Consider the following 16,753-nt stretch of genomic DNA (forward strand, 5'->3'; position numbering starts at 1 on the left):
CACACTGGAAAACTACACCTACACACCAGTCAATTGTTTCACAGAAACAATGCTGGAGATTCAGGATGCAAGGATGCCATTGAAAACCAACAGCACACAATGCAAAATAGTGTGACATCACTGTATAGGATGTTGTAAAGCTCTACTAAACAAAAACAGCATTAAGAAAGATATCCAAAACACCTTACATATAGCCTTGAAGCCTGTTTCCACCTCAGTCTACAAAATAAAACAGGTTCATGCGAGATAAAAAAAAAAAACCCACATAGTGAGATGTGAAATGACAAGATAAATATATGACAATTAGCAAATGTAAGAAAAAAAGCAATAACTGGCAGATATATAAAGGTCACACTATAAATGAAAGTCAAAAATCCAGTATATCAATATTACAATACATCATAAGATCAATAAATTAAAAAAAAAAAAAAAGCATTTGCAAAACACAAAAGTTCAAGTTCTTTCAATTATGTTCATTTATGCACTCAATACTTGGTCAGGGCTCCTTTGGAGTCCTAGGCAGTTGTGGCCTAATGGATAAAGAGTCAGACAGGAATATGCTTTGATACAGCACTCTGTCAACAGCCACCCCTTTCAGTAATGACCTTCTGTGAAATAACTTCTTTATGGAGGGTGTCAATTATTGTCTTCTGGACCATTGCCAAGTCAGCAGTCTTCCCCATTATTGTGGTTTCAAAGAACAAGAGATACCTGGAATCGTTTAATAAAACTCAAATATAAATATTCTAATACTGTGTGTGTGTGTGTGTGTGTGTGTGTGTGGGCATGTTTTTGTGACATATCAGGACACAACTCTGTATAATGACATGGGTATGACACAGGTATTACAAGGAGAGGGTGACTTATGAGGACATAACCCATGTCCCCATTTTTCAAAACGCTTATAAATCATACAGAATGAGGTTTTTTGAGAAAGTAAAAATGCACAAAGTTTCCTGTGAGGGTTAGGTTTAGGGGTAGGGTTGGTGAATGGCGATAGAATATACAGTTTCTACAGTATAAAAACCATTACGCCTATGGGATGTCCCCACTTTTCACAAAAACAAACGTGTGTGTGTGTGTGTGTAAAAGTAATAATGAGATAAAGCATTTTTAGGAAATGTGTAAGAGAAATTAATAGTAGATTTGCAAGATAAATTAATATCATACTGCAGGATATTAAGAATAAAAAAAAAAAAAAGACAAATTTACAAAATAAATGAAGTAAATAAAATGTAAAACTATATAGTCATATGAGACCTCCAAGGTGGAAATAGAAACCAGTATTATCTAGAATTAGTGTAATAGCACTGCAGAGGATGATCAGAAGAACATTACTAAAAAGCTAAAATTAGTCTCTTTAGGATGAAAAAAAAAAGCATTTCAACATAGGTTTTTTAAATGTGTTGCTTATCAGAAACTCGGGTAAACACTCTTTTACACTATGCTGTTTGATATTTCTCATGCATTAGAAAAAATTAAATAAAAACTTTCACTTCTGATGTTAAACTATGTTAATTGTCATGGCTGGATCATTTAAGCAAGCACAATTGTGTGGAATGCAAGCAAGTTGGTAAGTTTAGGGTTTCCAAAGTCTTGGGTCAGTAATACTTTTTTAATGATAATAATTTAAGATTTCACAGTAATATTATATATATTTTATTTTTTGGGCTCAAATAAATGCAGCTTTGGTAAAATAAAATAAAAAACAAAAAAACTGCATATATATATATATATATATATATATATATGTGTGAAAGGTGTAATAGCTGTAATCTATCAGTGTTTACATTTCACAGAACCAACACATCCAATGCTAACCAAGAACACTGAAGCACTACCAAATTAAAGTAATAGGGATTTTAAGATGAGGGTCAAGGAGATGTTGACAGTGAAGAAAGGCCTTAAAGGCTTCAGAAAAAACAAAAAACAAAACAAAAACCCAATGAGATGCACGTCTGACTCATGTACTGCATCCTTCTCCCAGCATGATCACCACTGACCTCCTGTGGGCATGCCTACTAGAAACAAAACCATCACCCAGCGCTCTCCAAACACCAGCACTTATGCTTTCACTGACAACAAAATTAATATTGCGTTAACATGACTATGCTTAGGAAAGCAATAGAATCCAAGAATAAAAAAATAAAAAAAAACAGTTGGCAAAAATAATTTAATTTATTTTTGTTTTACAGCCTACATGTAATAAGTGGTGTGGAGAATGGAAAAGTTTACTGTTTAGCACTCTATAGTAGTAACTGTGCTGTGCAAAAGTGTCATTTACATTCCCGCCTAGATGAAAAACGGATTACATTCTCTATTTTATCCATCTCTTTACCTGTTCATAGCTCAGAGTGATCTCTAAACCCCTTAGCATAAAAATACAAGATGACTCATCCTCACCTCTTGTGCTGGTGTTAAAAATAGCAAGTCAACATTGGTAGATAAATTGGACTTTTAAAGAGGCCTTCATATAAGCAGAAAGACTGGAATAGATGTAGGGTCATAGATAGGTCTATGGAAAGAACGGATCAGTCAATGAATTTTTTCAAAAGCGGCATCAGAATAACCCTCAAAAATGAGATTCAGTCTCAATCAATCAATGTTTACAGTCTTTTACAACATTACATTAATTGTATTTATTCACTATTTGCCATCAAATGCCACAAAACAGCTTTGGCACATTTGCTCAGACTGACAAAGCATCTGCTGCAGCTAGATTGAAGCATAACATCTTATTAGTATTCTCATGATGACGTGCAGCTAGTGACTAAGTGAGAGTGGACGAGGAGAACGCATGTATGATTTCACAAGGAAAGTAAAATAATGAGAGAGACCATTAAATTTTTTTTAAATTAAAATAAAATAAAATAACACTTCTCCTCCCTTTTGTTATTGATGTTTATTACAAGAATGGCAGAGCTCCAAAAATAAAGTATTATATCTTTAAAACTTTTCAATTCATCCATTAAATTAATTGATTTATTTTTATGACTTTTTGAGGCTGGAAATCACCAGCATGCTTTTCATTTTTGTGTATTTGTTTTTTTTTTTATTCTATCAATTTGATTTTACTCAGCTAAAAACAAAAATTAGTTGTTTAGAATTATAGTTGGTAAAAAGACCCTTTCATATGATTATTTTTCTTTGCCTCTTTAAAACAAAGCTAAACAAATAATTAATCATAAGAAAACATCTACATATGGATGATAATTTTGAATGATTCATACACTGATACATACCTTTCCAGCAAGCCATCTAAATTGAGTGGGTGTTTTTTTTTTTTTCAGGGGAGCTAATTAGCAAACTAAACTAAAGTTTCCACAATTCTTTGCATGAGGTTAGTGCACACGTTTTCCATAAAGGGAATTTCAGGTCTTATTTATTTTTTAAAGGTAAACAAAAAAAAAATGTATTTCATAACACAAACAACATGTAACATTTTCAAATGTAAAATTAGTAACTTTCTCTGGATTGAAAACGCATGAACTTGCTAATAGGGGTTATATGAAGTATTTTATTTTCAGATGCTCAGGTCTGGTGACAAACTGTTCCATATGCATAATAATCTTTATCAAAATTAAAACATTATATGCAACACAGAGGAATATGGATAAAGGATGATGGTCTCATTTCATATTTTCAGTTAAAAAATGACTACTATATTCGATGAGTTAGAAATTTACATTTAGCTGAAATCTACACATTGGAATAATGTAAATGAAGCACTTTTTTTTTTTACACTATTATGATCATTGATCAAGTTGAAAACACGTCAGCAGCTTTGTGCTAACATTGATCTGGAAAATAAATTGCTAAGCGATGGCCCATTTGTATGATGGATTTACCTTCATACAGTCCCTATGTGTCAGCAAATAAACAGAAAGTGCTGGATTATAGACAATCCAGCTCTAAAAGCAATACAAAATCTTTGGGCTGATGCAAATATCACCATTCGGCACTACCACAAAATTCATCAAAACTAGCAATCATTTACTAATCAAACATACATATTTACACAAGGAATAACGTCTATAGCTGATTCCATTGAGATAAAATATTCTCACTAGATATTACGTAATAGTTTAATATTCAGTAAAAGCTTCAGAAATGAAAATGGAATACAAAGCTCGTATTCCAAGTCATAATTGCAGTTGAACAGATAATGCTGTCAGACAGTACTAATAACCGTTAGGCAGCAGAGGGGACTATGTACTGTACTACTGTAAATGATCTGGCTTTCTTGTAACAGTGAGCTCAAAGGAAAGAAACATCCGAAGAAAGCATAATTCCAATTTCAAGATACACCAGATTATAATGATTTTAATCTTATGAACTGTAAAAAGCTGCTAAGCCTTTTCACAAAGGGTGAAAAGTTCAAATTCTGTCCAGATCGCAAACTGAGAGGGACTTTACTTAACAAAATGACATAATTAGACTTGGCCTAATCAAACTGCCATTTAAAAGCAATCCTGCTTCTGTTAGCTCTGACGCCTTGATGTGAGATGGATGCAACTCATTACTGTGCTTTTTAAAAGCCATAACCGGCCAATAAAATACACTTATAAAAATTACACTAAAATACACTATAATTTTATTAAGCTGTGTGGTAAACAGAACAGAATGAGAAAGAATCTTATGTTAAACATACTTCTAATAACCTCTTATGAATACAGCATAAACATGAATCTTAGCAAACCTACAACCAAAACACACAATCTCAATATTTGTATAGATTTTTTTTTTTTGACTTGCTATTTTGATCTAGCTCAGCTCTGTTCCCCTCAAAATTTCCCAGAGTGATGGTACATACAGTACCGAATGCCATTTCCCATGACCAAATGTCTCTAAAAGGTCTCATAAATCAACTTTAATGCTATATTATGGCTCTGAATGACACATTATTAATCAAGCTAAACAAGTTTCTGATGGATTTAAAAAAAGTTGTTCCTTTCTAACACACAGCAGCTGTTAAACACCAGGTCAATGAGTTTTAAAGAGAGGAAAGTATGATTTCCTCCTTTCCGTCCATACAGTATTCGTCTAATTTGCATCTGCCGCTTTCCATTGTGTAGTCAAAGAACAAGATAATGTGTTTGAGTCCTTAATGGTCTCAAAGGTTAGTCAAAATGTTTAGGGTTTAAACGAGATTTAAATTTTTTTATCTTAGCCGTAATATAACACTTTTCCTCTATATATATTAGTGGGAAATTTATATTACTTTAGTTGTCAGTGCCACACGAACCTTCAGAAATCATTGTAATATGCTAACTTGGTACATATGAAAAATTTCTTATTGTTGAAAACAGCTTTTCTATGCTCTTCAGACTTCAATTTTTTAATTGTAGTGCATTTTCAACAATATAGCACATTCTTGAATAGTATGTGTATCTATTTTTCGGTCTGGGAGGATTGTTCACCCTGCATTTCTCTGTGACTACCAAAGTACTTCCAAGTTAAAAGTCATTCATCTTTGAAAAACATATGTCGTGTTCCATTAAGTGGTTTCTAAAAAAAAAAAAACAGTAACTGCGTGAATGGCCTCTAACATCCAGTAGGGCACAATTAATCGAAATTAAATCGCAAAGGCAATAAATCGCGATTAGGCAGAAGCTGCAATTGTCATGTAGCCTATATCTTTCAGTGAAGCACGTTTCCATGATCAGCAGTAAATCTCCATAGAAAGGCCAGAGGGCACTATCATGCTGAAAATCCAAATATGCCCCGTAGAAGCCCAAGATCATCGCTGCAGCTGAATGAACAGAAGATTTAACAGTTTAATGTGACTAATAAACAAATGACTACGATAATATATGGTTTGTCTGAGTTCTTCTTATTATAGTTTTAATCATAATAAAAGTATATATGAATATACTATAACTGAAATGTAGGGGTGTGACGGTTAGTATATAACCGTGAGACCGGCGGTTATAGTTGAACACCGTCATTAGAACTCTATAACCGCCAAAACCGTGTCATTAAAATAATTTTTACAAACATTTTTTATCAAAAATTATTTTCATTTTTTAGATAAGATCATAAGATGGGCAATATATTGGGAGACATGGTTTTTACCACTTAATGAAGTTTTGTAAATCGTCAGACATGATATTTACCACTTCATAAAATTTTGCTTTGTAGAAAACCTTTCTTAAAAACGAATTTCGTTTTGTACAAATTTTATCTTAATTTTAATAAATGTTTCATCAACCAATTGCATGTATTTTAATAAATAAAAAGCAAATATAGCAGACAATGATAACCGTGACATGGAAGCACCAGCGCACCGCGTTCACTTGCACTGCACTGTGACCTAGAGCGCATCTCATCGCAAATGAAACTCAGCGTAGGCCTATGCCTCATACTTTAGCATTAAATATCTTTGCTGCATCCTTTCTAGAACAGACAATGGCTTTTTTTTTTTTTTGCGGTTCGCATCAGCAAAGCATTGCATCGCCATAGACCGCAAAACAAGCAGCGGATGGCGGGCGGGTGCGGCTTTGAAATTTGCTCTATGATTTCCATGAAGCAAAAAACGAGGACGGAATCTGAAATCCAGTCATGAAAATGAAACTTGCATTTTAATATGGACATTCATGGAATTTGCCAAAGTTTGCATAAAATAATCAAATCAAATCTCCATATGGACCAGTAGGCTATCTGTAAATGTTAAGCCGCAAAAGTTGTTTAAAATATGAATCCGTGTTCTGCGCGTCTCTGTGTGAATTAATGAATGGCAGAGACGTGCAGGTTTGTTTACTACATAGACTGAAGCGCATGACGCTTGCATTAATTTCAGCATCTGAGCTTCAGAGTTCTCTCTCCTTCAAGCGATCTGAATTTTTCAGCTCATCTCAATGGACACACAGCGCACCTGTATTTGACACTCTGTAAACTCTTTGTGAATTCGCATGACTCACCGTCACTTTACTGATAGCGCTGTTTCTCACACATGCAAAGAGAGAGAGAGCGAGAGTCTTACCACGCTTAAACAACACGCTATATGTAAACTATTCTTTGTTGTCTTCTCCTGTCAAAATAATGGATTAAATTTAGAAATATTCATATTCATTTTCGAACAAGCAGAAGACATACCAGTTTCTCCGGTAGTGGGCGGAGCTGATGGGCAAATGGCAATGGCTTTTTTTTTTTGCGGCTCGCATCACCAAAGCATTGCATCGCCATAGACCGCAAAACAATCAGCAGATGGCGGGCGGGTGCGGCTTTGAAATTTGCTCAAAAAACGTTGGCACGAATGATGAGTTTTGTGACAGATCTCCTTAATAAACGGAGGTCTGAAATCTCTGCCCCTTTACCGATCAGAGCGCGCGCTGACACGGAGTTAACCCGCTACCCCCCCCGACGGTTATGTTATGAACCGTCACATTTGACTCACGTCATAACCGTCATCACCAATTCTGAAACCGGCACACCCCTACTGAAATGCTAATCGACAAACCCTTTATCAACACTAAGAATACAATGAAATATTGTGTGCCTTACATATTCTTTTTAAGAAGCCACATCTCACAGAAGGTTTTATTTTAAACACTGGACTGATGTTATGGAGCAGCATTTACTACACAGAGCCGTATTTCACCGAGAAGATACGCAAACAGCTGTCATTATCGCGAACGGTTATTATCCTACAATTATATTGTCTGCGAAAATCACTGCGATTTTGCATAGCTTGTCAGAGAACTACGGCTCTGTGTAGTAAATGCTGTTCCACCTGAAAGCAGGTGATGGAGATTTACTGCTAATCACAGAACCGGCTTTACTGACTCAATGCGCATGACAATTGCGATTGATCGCATTTGAATCACAAACACTAGTGTAGTTATTTAAAATCTATTTTTAAAAGCTTCAGGGTAACCCACATTGAAAGGCGCTCAAAGCTACTTAATAACGTGCCCAGGGGAAGCAACAGTCTAAGGAAGCTCAGTCAGAGGAAAAGAAAAGTAGTATCGACATTTGACACTGTGATCCCCCATGTCTATACTACAAAGAAAGCTAAAAATATTTCAGAATGCTTCTAATCCCAATGTGGCTATTTAGAGGACCGCAGAGTTCTGGGAAGCATTGTGGACATACTGCAACTGACATGTGCTAGGCCTTTAAATAAGCCTGGGATATCCAATACACACACACACCAATGTATGTAGGTGGAAAGGACTAACTCATACTCTTCACTGAATGAAAGATCTGTGTTTGAGCCAGTTTACCCCCTCATGTTGTTCTAAACCTGACTTTTCTGTGGAACACACACACACACAAGACATTTTGAACAACACGGAGGTCCAATACAACACTGGAACCTATACACACATTGCATGGGCAATGAATGTGTTCCATAGAAGATGGGATTGAGAAAATATTGATTACATTTTAATGTCTGGGTGAAGTATCCTTTTCAATAAAAAAAAAAAAAAAAATCAACACAAAACCATGATGACTAACTCTTCCCTGTTCTAGTTCTCATTCTTGCAATGTCAAATTCCATGTTTCATGTATAGTCCTCAAATGACAGAATGTTAAAAATGCTATTAAGTATAATTAGCATTTAACACATGGTATCTTGTCTAGTAGTCACTCATTCTCTTACAGTCTATCAGAATGTAAATATCAAATAATGAATGAACAAAAGAACTTGAGTCTTTACTGCTCACATTGCACTTGTATTCTCTCAGAGCAAATCACTTTGTCATCGCTACGTGACTCAATCCATTACTTACGTATTAAAGTGATAATTATTTTATTCATACATAACAGTTCATGTAAGCTTTCCAGACAGCTTTCATCAGTTCCAATGTAGTCTTGACTAGCAGAAACTCCTAATGAGCAGAAGCAACCCAGACCATATTGCATGCTGGTGTGAGCTGTTTAAGGGTAATAGTCGACTCACATCAGTCGTTTAGGAAGGAGAAATCTCTGACCCGGTTTACTACTACACTGTCTGCTGCGAGATGTGTGAGCTGCCGGCAGTGATCTGCTTATGGCTGTGGCATCAGACTGGCCCAAGAACATCAGACAGGCAGGAGAGAGGAGGAATAACAATTAGCCTACTGCAGTGAGGACACTTCAGGTTGAAGGGGGAAAAGCTGTAGCATTTGAAACAGCCAAAAAGACAAGATAGCTATATATGTATGTGTGTGTGTGTGTATATATATATATATATATATATATATATATATATATATATATATATATATATATATATACAAAGACATGTTATGATTTTAATAGGCCAGGCAGTTCACTAGGTTTTTAGAAGAGAGACAATGAGTGCAATGTTGAATGGTTTTTGTTTTTGTGCAATCAGTTAAAGACTATGACATATTCTATTACAGCCATTAAACTGTAATATAAGTCTTTCTCAATTTGAGCAATAGCATTAGTCTATACCATGAATTACACTGCAGAGGATTTGCAAATAAACATAAATAAACGAATGATCCATAAAGCGACCGAATGTCAGCTTTGACTGAATTCATCTTCATCAAATAAATAATTAAATACATACATACATACATGCATATTAGCTTGCAACAAGAGACATTTACTTTAAATGATTTCTGTCGACATTGTCTTCCACCTCAACATTTAAGGTAAAATACTGCCATTTTCTGTTTTCATTTAGATCATTTTAACATGCTTTTGTTTTAATTTGTGCCACAGATGTTTGACATCAGATTTGTTATGTTTAAATAAATATTCAAAAAGTTGTCCAGCATACATGGAGCAAATGTATTTACTGTACAATACAATGCAAACTAAAATACAAAATAGTAATGTTGGCTTACAATAAAGACACAGACCCAACACCTGGTTCTCATTTAGAGCTCCGATTGCTGCAACCACTGTGGTTAAAAATTTTACTTTTTATGTGCCCTCTATACTGCACGTAATGCCTGACAAGGAACTCTGGGCGCCCTTCTGGTCGCTTATAATTTCCCACAGTCTAATAGAAGAGAATGAAACAATATTTACAAACGGTTTACAAAAACCAACCTCAAACCACCAAAGCAGCATGAATGCATCCCCAAACTGAATATGCTAGGTGCTGTGGCCATAAATGTAGCTAACTGTAACTTACTCACCTGAGTGTAATAACGCTCTACAGATTGAACAATGATTTACAATTCATATTTCTTATTACCTGTGCCATGCTGGACGTCAACAGGTGCTCTTAGACACGGTTCAGTTCCTTCCTTCCTTCTCTTCACTCGTTGTACTGAACCACCATCCCCACCTAGTGACGGAGTTCTGTTACTGCACCTCCAGTTGTGTTCGTGTATGAACATGGTTATAAACGGACAAATATATGACATACAAAAATTTTTTTTTTTTGGGGGGGGGGGGGGGGGGGTCATGACTCTGAAAACTAATTTCACCAAATATATACAAACATAGACTAGTAGAAATGTGTTTTTTTTGTTGATAGAATTTTAGATGTAAAATACTATCTATCACTTACTAGAACACTTAGGCTACTAGAACAAAATGCAAGTGTACCTCCTAGCAAGCAGTGAAAGAGCTGATGTGATGTTAAGGGGTTTCTCATTTAATGGTGATAAAAATGCATTGTTTGGATTATTATAATTTGATTTTCATTATATTCATAAAATGTAATTAACAAGGCAGGATGGATCCATGCTTTCATGTTCTTTCCACCGAATTCTGACCCTACCATTTGATTATCGTAGCAGAAATCGAGACTCGTCAGACCAGGCAACATTTTTCCAATCTTCTATTGTCCAGTGTCTTCTGCTGCTGTAGCCCATCTGCTTCAGGGTTCAATGTGTTGTGCGTTCAAAATGGTATTCTGCATACCTTGGTTGTAACAAGTTACTTGAGTTACTGTTGCCTTTCTAGCATCTCTAAACAGTCTGCCCATTCTCCTCTAACCTCTGACATCAACAAGGCATTTTTATCCAAACAACTGCCACTCACAGGATATTTTCTCTTTTTCTGACCATTCTCTGCAAACCCTAGAGATGGTTGTCTGTGAAAATTCCAGTAGATCAGCAGTTTTTGAAATACCCAGACCAGTCCGTCTGGCACCAACAACCATTAAACATTCAAAGTCTCTTAAATCCCCTTTTGTCCCCATTCTGACGCTCGGTTTGAACTCCAGCAAGTCATCTTCACTAGATGCCTAAATGCATTGAGTTGTTGCCATGTGATTGGCTGATTAGCAATTTGTATTACCAACTTGGTTATCAATTTATATAAAAAAAGGAAAACTCCACGAACAATCACTTTAAAAAAAAACTTTATAAAAATGTATTATTGGCATTGACAGTAATCTGGTGGGTAAACAATACAACTAGTAGCTGCTCAGTAGTTCATTCATTAGATGTTTTTCATGCTTGCACAGAGCGTTGAACAGGTCCTTAGCAATGCTTTCACAATTCACATAGGTGAGCAGTTCCCTCATCTTGTTTTGATCTGTTGGCTTCGCTCTCACATTTGCAACTGATTCAACATGTAGGTCAAGATCATCAATAACTGGATCAATGTTCTTCACTCTTTGAACCAGCAGACTGGTGTTTTCTTTTAGAAACTTCTCATAATCTGGGAAATACAAAAATATAATAAAAAATCATAAGATACTTTCTGGAAAGAAAAATAAGTATATAGAATAGAAAGAAATAAACTCACTCTAACCTTGTATTGTCCTATGTTCACACTCTCTACCAGGTTTCTGGTCTGTAATAATGGATATAATGGATGTAATAATCAATATTTTCTGAAGGTTAAGCAACTTCATTTAATTAATTTTTTAATAGTTTCAGGTAGTGTTTTTTACTAACCACTTCTGGTCAGGGATAAGGGTGCAAGAGTCATATTCATTTCAATGGAGCCTAGACTTGCACCAGTTATTATTGGAGAATATACAACGCTGCCATCAGATGCAGAGATGTTGCCTTTTTACATAAAAAAAAAAAAGAGAAAAAAAATCAGTCAGTTCATACAATTGCTAATTATACATCTGATAATGTTTCCAATATAAATAAATATAAATCACACTTACTGTTTACTTTGATGCCTGGTTGTCTTGTCGTGGTGGCAGTCTCTGGAAAGAGAGAGAGAGAGAGAGAGAGAGAGAAACGTTTTTTTTTGGATTGCAAAAATCATGCAAGCATCCTATGAAATGTACTGCAATGCATTACATTGATCTACCCAGTTTACCACAATACATATTTAAGTATTCATAGCAATTTTACAGTTATTTTTTATACAGGGCAGTTCAATGTCACTAAGTTTGAACAATGAATAAAGACACTTGACAAAACTCAACTCCAAACTGAAAATCCATAGTTTTCCATTAAAATATCGGCACCCTTGGTAACTATGAGAAAAGGTGGCTGTGAAAATAAATCTGCATAGTTTATACTTTTTATCTTTCATTCAAAAAATGTACTAAGTTCTAACCTATCATTTACAGTAAGAAGTGGGGGGAAATCTCATTTTTAAAATAAATGCTTTCTCTAGTTCATGTTGGCCACAATTATTAATTATATGAATATATTAATTAAATATATTAATTATTTTCTCCCATAAAGCCTGAAGAGTTTGGAGAACTCCTGATATGAGATCAGAGACCATTCCTTCATGCAGAATCTCTCCAGATACTTCAGATGACCACCTTCATTCTTCTCTTCAGTTCATCTCACTCATTTTCTATAATGTTAAGGTCAGAGAACTGGGACGGCCCATTTTTGTTTTGGATTACTGTCCTGACGGAAGATTTAACCACGGCCAATTATATGGTTTCTCACAGAGACAGCCAGGTTTCGATTTTTTATCCCTTGGTATTTGATATAATCCATAATGCCATGCATCTGAACAAGATGTCCAGGACCTCCAGCAGAAAAAGGCCCACAACATTAAAGATCCAGCAGTATATTTAACTTTGGGCATGGGGTACCTTCATCTGTTTGTACTAAACCCATCTGTTGCCAAAAGGATCTTTCTTCAGTTTCATCTGACCATAGAAGCCAGTGCCATTTGAGGTTCCAGTCGTGTCTAACTGAATATGAAGTTTGTTTTTGGATGAGCAAGGAGAATTGACCTATCAGTATGCCCCTCCCCTCAAACACAGATGAGCCAATGGCAGTCGAGTATCAGTTGCATGAGGAGTGGATCTCGACATCTTTAGCTTTCAGCGCCGTAGAGAACCATTGGAAGATCCGACACTCGCATCTGTTTCATGGTGTTTATGCTACAAAAATGGAAAAACTATGTGCCTAGGGTACTTGTAACACTAATTCCAGTTATCCTGAGAGGATAGGCAATGTCATTTATTTTATTCCATTTCCTAAATCCAACCAAAACAGAGCAAAATGTACCCAAGCATTCAATGAACTCCAATCAAAATGTTCATCTTCTGGTTGTCATACTTTTTTTAAGTTACTCTTTTCATCTGCTCAAGCAGAATGTTTATGTCATCTTTGTTCTTTAGAAAGGTATCTCTGGCTAAAAGCTAATGTTAGCGTTAAAGTTAGTGAGCCCATGCTAACATAAAAACCTAAATAACGAACTGTTCTCACATCATATATTGTGCAGTGAAAGTCAAAAGCACATAAACAAAGGTCTATATGAGAGTGCCTCTCCATATTAATCTGGTTAAATGTAAATTGAATTAATCTAACTCTGCAGTATATGATTGGTGCTGATCCAGGATGTTGTCATTGTGATTGTAACGACCACAACATATTTCTCCTGTTTTCATTGTGATCTGTATTTTTACATATTTGTTTTAATATCTTATATATAATATGTATCCCTCCATGGCATTTTTAAGTCCCACTCGAAGGTCAATCTGTGTCCCAAATTTATCAGAAACAACTCGGAAGAAAGTTTTCACTGACAGCTGTCATTGTAAAACAGTGAGCATGATGTTTGTTTGTCTGAGTGAGCAACAGTAACTATGGGCCAGGGTCTACTGACAGGTCAATTCTTCTTTGAACCCTCCCAAAAAACATGTGGTGATGTAGGGGCTCTTTGATTTTTTTGAGGCTCTCTGACCTCAGGATTAAACTAATCTCTGCAATTCTCTCTGCAAGATTTATTTTCACAGCCACATTTGCTCTTATTTATCAAAGGTGCAAATATCACTGGAGGGTACATGCATGCATACTGTATATACAGAAAATGACTGAATCAAGATCTAAAATCTAACCTTGTATTGGCCTGTTACTACTTTCTCCACGTTCTTTGCAGTCTTTTTCTGCTTTTAGGTCTGTAACATTATAAAAAAAAATCATTATCATTAAACTAAAGTTGAACTATCTTAATAAAGACATTAAGGCGCCCATTTACAACTCTGAAAAATCATTGTTTTCCATTAAATCACATTATATTTGAACTAAATTATTGTTAATGTAGAGTGATTTCACACTAGGCTGGAAGACGTTTTTCAGCAGGTCGAATATGTTTATATGTTCTGGCGTAAATACATTTTTTAAACAAACCCCATTATCAAAATAAACAAATAAAAAAGATTGACTGCCCATTTATCTGCCCAATTAAGCTAAAATGTCGCTGAATGCAATATGGTATGAATTAATGTTTTATAACTTAGGCCTCTCTCTATTAATGCACAATGCGCTTACCTTTAGTGTCCACTGTTTTGGTCCATTCTCTGAGCTCAGGATACAATTCATTCACATCATCATTTTTTAACAAATTCAAAAAATTTCGACACACATTTTCACCATTTCCAATGATAATGTCCAGAAGTTTGATAACGACTCTGTCTTTACCGGTCATGTCCATCAGTTCTCTGTAATGAAGCGATGTTATAAGTTGATTAGCTTGAACATGTTGCAAAATAAAAACATGATCCAAACTGAGCCATTTGATCAGTTTAAGTTTGTTTTTCACGATGATTTCCATTTTCTACGAGCCGTTAACAGCCTATGAAAATACGAGAGAGACAAGAGTTTACTTTCGTTTTCGATTTGAGCGTTGCCTTTATTCCACGCTAGATGGCGATCTTCTAGCAGCCTACAATACCTTATCTCACCGACTATTATGTAAAATAGTTTCCAAACCTAGTCTCTGATGAGACAGTTTTCTAGTATGAGATAAAATTAATTTGTAAAAGCATTGACCACGATGCCTGTCTTCTGTATAAAGAGTAGTTTTTCTGTATTATTTATTCTGTAGCACTGACCTGGTGGAAATTATATATATATATATATATATATATATATATATATATATATATATATATATATATATATATATATATATATATATTCTTTCTAAATTCGATTGTCGATTGTATTTAAATTTCTGAGCTTGTCAGATTTATATATATTTATATATATACAATAAAAACTCTGACAAGCTCAGAAATGAAAATACAATCGACAATTGAATTTAGAGAGACTCTCTAAATTAACCTACTTTTGTTCTTCATTCATGCAGCTCTACTCAACAATAGGTGCAGCAATATATCTTTATATATATTAAAGATGGTTTCAAGTCTTGTAGTTCAAATGAATGTGAAGATTCTGATTTTCATTTATCTATGATTGAGAAAACAGAAAGTGACAGCAGGAACTGACAGCTGACTCAGCAGATCTGAATCTGAGAGGTTAGACAAGCTCTCTGCTGACTGGGCATAAGGCAGTTAGGAAGCAGGAAGGCAATGTCACCTTCATTAAAAATGAATTCCTTGTTAACATCCAGTTATTTAGAAAATATAATCTCACTTGTAGACATTAAAGCAAAGACTGGACAACATTCAGTGTGCTATTTACAGTATGAGGACTCATTGCCCTAGCCAATAACAAGGTAAAGTCAGAGAAAAATTAAACTAATAGGTTTATCATCAACACATCATTTTCCTAATAAACCCTGCAAGCCTAAATATTATGCCCTGCAGATGTCTATAAAATGTTGACCAACTGATGTTTAATTCATGCATGGCTGAAACATCACCATCTGCAAACCATCTGTGATGTCTTCAGTTATCATTTACTGTATCACACACATTTTATGTGCAACTTAAAGTATATATTCATATTTGCAAATTAAAGCAACTGATTAGCTGTATCAACAATTTCTGAGAATGAATCAATCTATCTATCTATCTATCTATCTATCTATCTATCTATCTATCTATCATATCTATAACTAAACCTTCTGCCAATGGAGACACTGTAGCCACATTTGCAGAAAAACAAAATAATTTTTCTAAAGTCAAACATGCTTGAAGCAAAAGCAGATGACATAGGTCAGTATGAATCATATTTGTTTTCTCACTAACCCTGCTAACACCAGCAAAAGAAAACAAAATCTATGTCAAGTGATGCCCCAGGTATCAAAACATGATCCAATCACATCTTAAACATTAAATAAACTAGAGATACTTGGTTTAAAAAAAAAGGAAGTCAGACAAACTCTATACTGAAGGAGACTACATTTATGGGATATGTTTTATTTCTTAGATATTTTTCTCAAAATGTATTTTGTGCAGAAACAGCTTCTGTATTGGTATATTGGATAAAATCTTTTATAAACTGTACTTTGCAAATACATGTCTAAACAAATATGTATTTTTACATTATAGCAGTGACATCTTGGAAAGCTCTCCAGCTTGATTTGAATTTATTAATATATATATAATCTGTTCCTATGAAGAAACAAACTCATCTGCATCTTGGAAATACCTGAAGGTGAATACATTTTCAGCAATTTTGAATTTTTTGAGGTTAGCTATTCCTTTAACCAAACA

General features: G+C 34.8%; 1 protein-coding gene across 2 annotated transcripts; it reads right to left on the minus strand.

Moving 5' to 3' along the window:
- Positions 1–11,258: 11,258 nt before the first annotated feature.
- On the minus strand, positions 11,259–14,961 carry LOC113108346 (uncharacterized). Of its 2 annotated transcripts, XM_026271406.1 has the most exons (6): positions 14,622–14,961; positions 14,189–14,248; positions 12,038–12,079; positions 11,817–11,930; positions 11,671–11,712; positions 11,259–11,577 (listed from the first exon to the last, which is right to left on the minus strand). In XM_026271406.1, exons 1-6 carry the CDS (start codon positions 14,902–14,904, stop codon positions 11,330–11,332), a joined length of 789 nt encoding a protein of 262 aa, XP_026127191.1. In that variant the 5' UTR covers positions 14,905–14,961; the 3' UTR covers positions 11,259–11,329. The 2 variants fall into 2 exon arrangements, with proteins under 2 accessions (XP_026127191.1, XP_026127193.1); XM_026271408.1 differs by lacking the exon at positions 14,189–14,248.
- Positions 14,962–16,753: the final 1,792 nt, after the last annotated feature.

Source organism: Carassius auratus, chromosome 9 (assembly GCF_003368295.1).
Source record: "Carassius auratus strain Wakin chromosome 9, ASM336829v1, whole genome shotgun sequence".
NCBI lineage: Eukaryota > Metazoa > Chordata > Actinopteri > Cypriniformes > Cyprinidae > Carassius > Carassius auratus.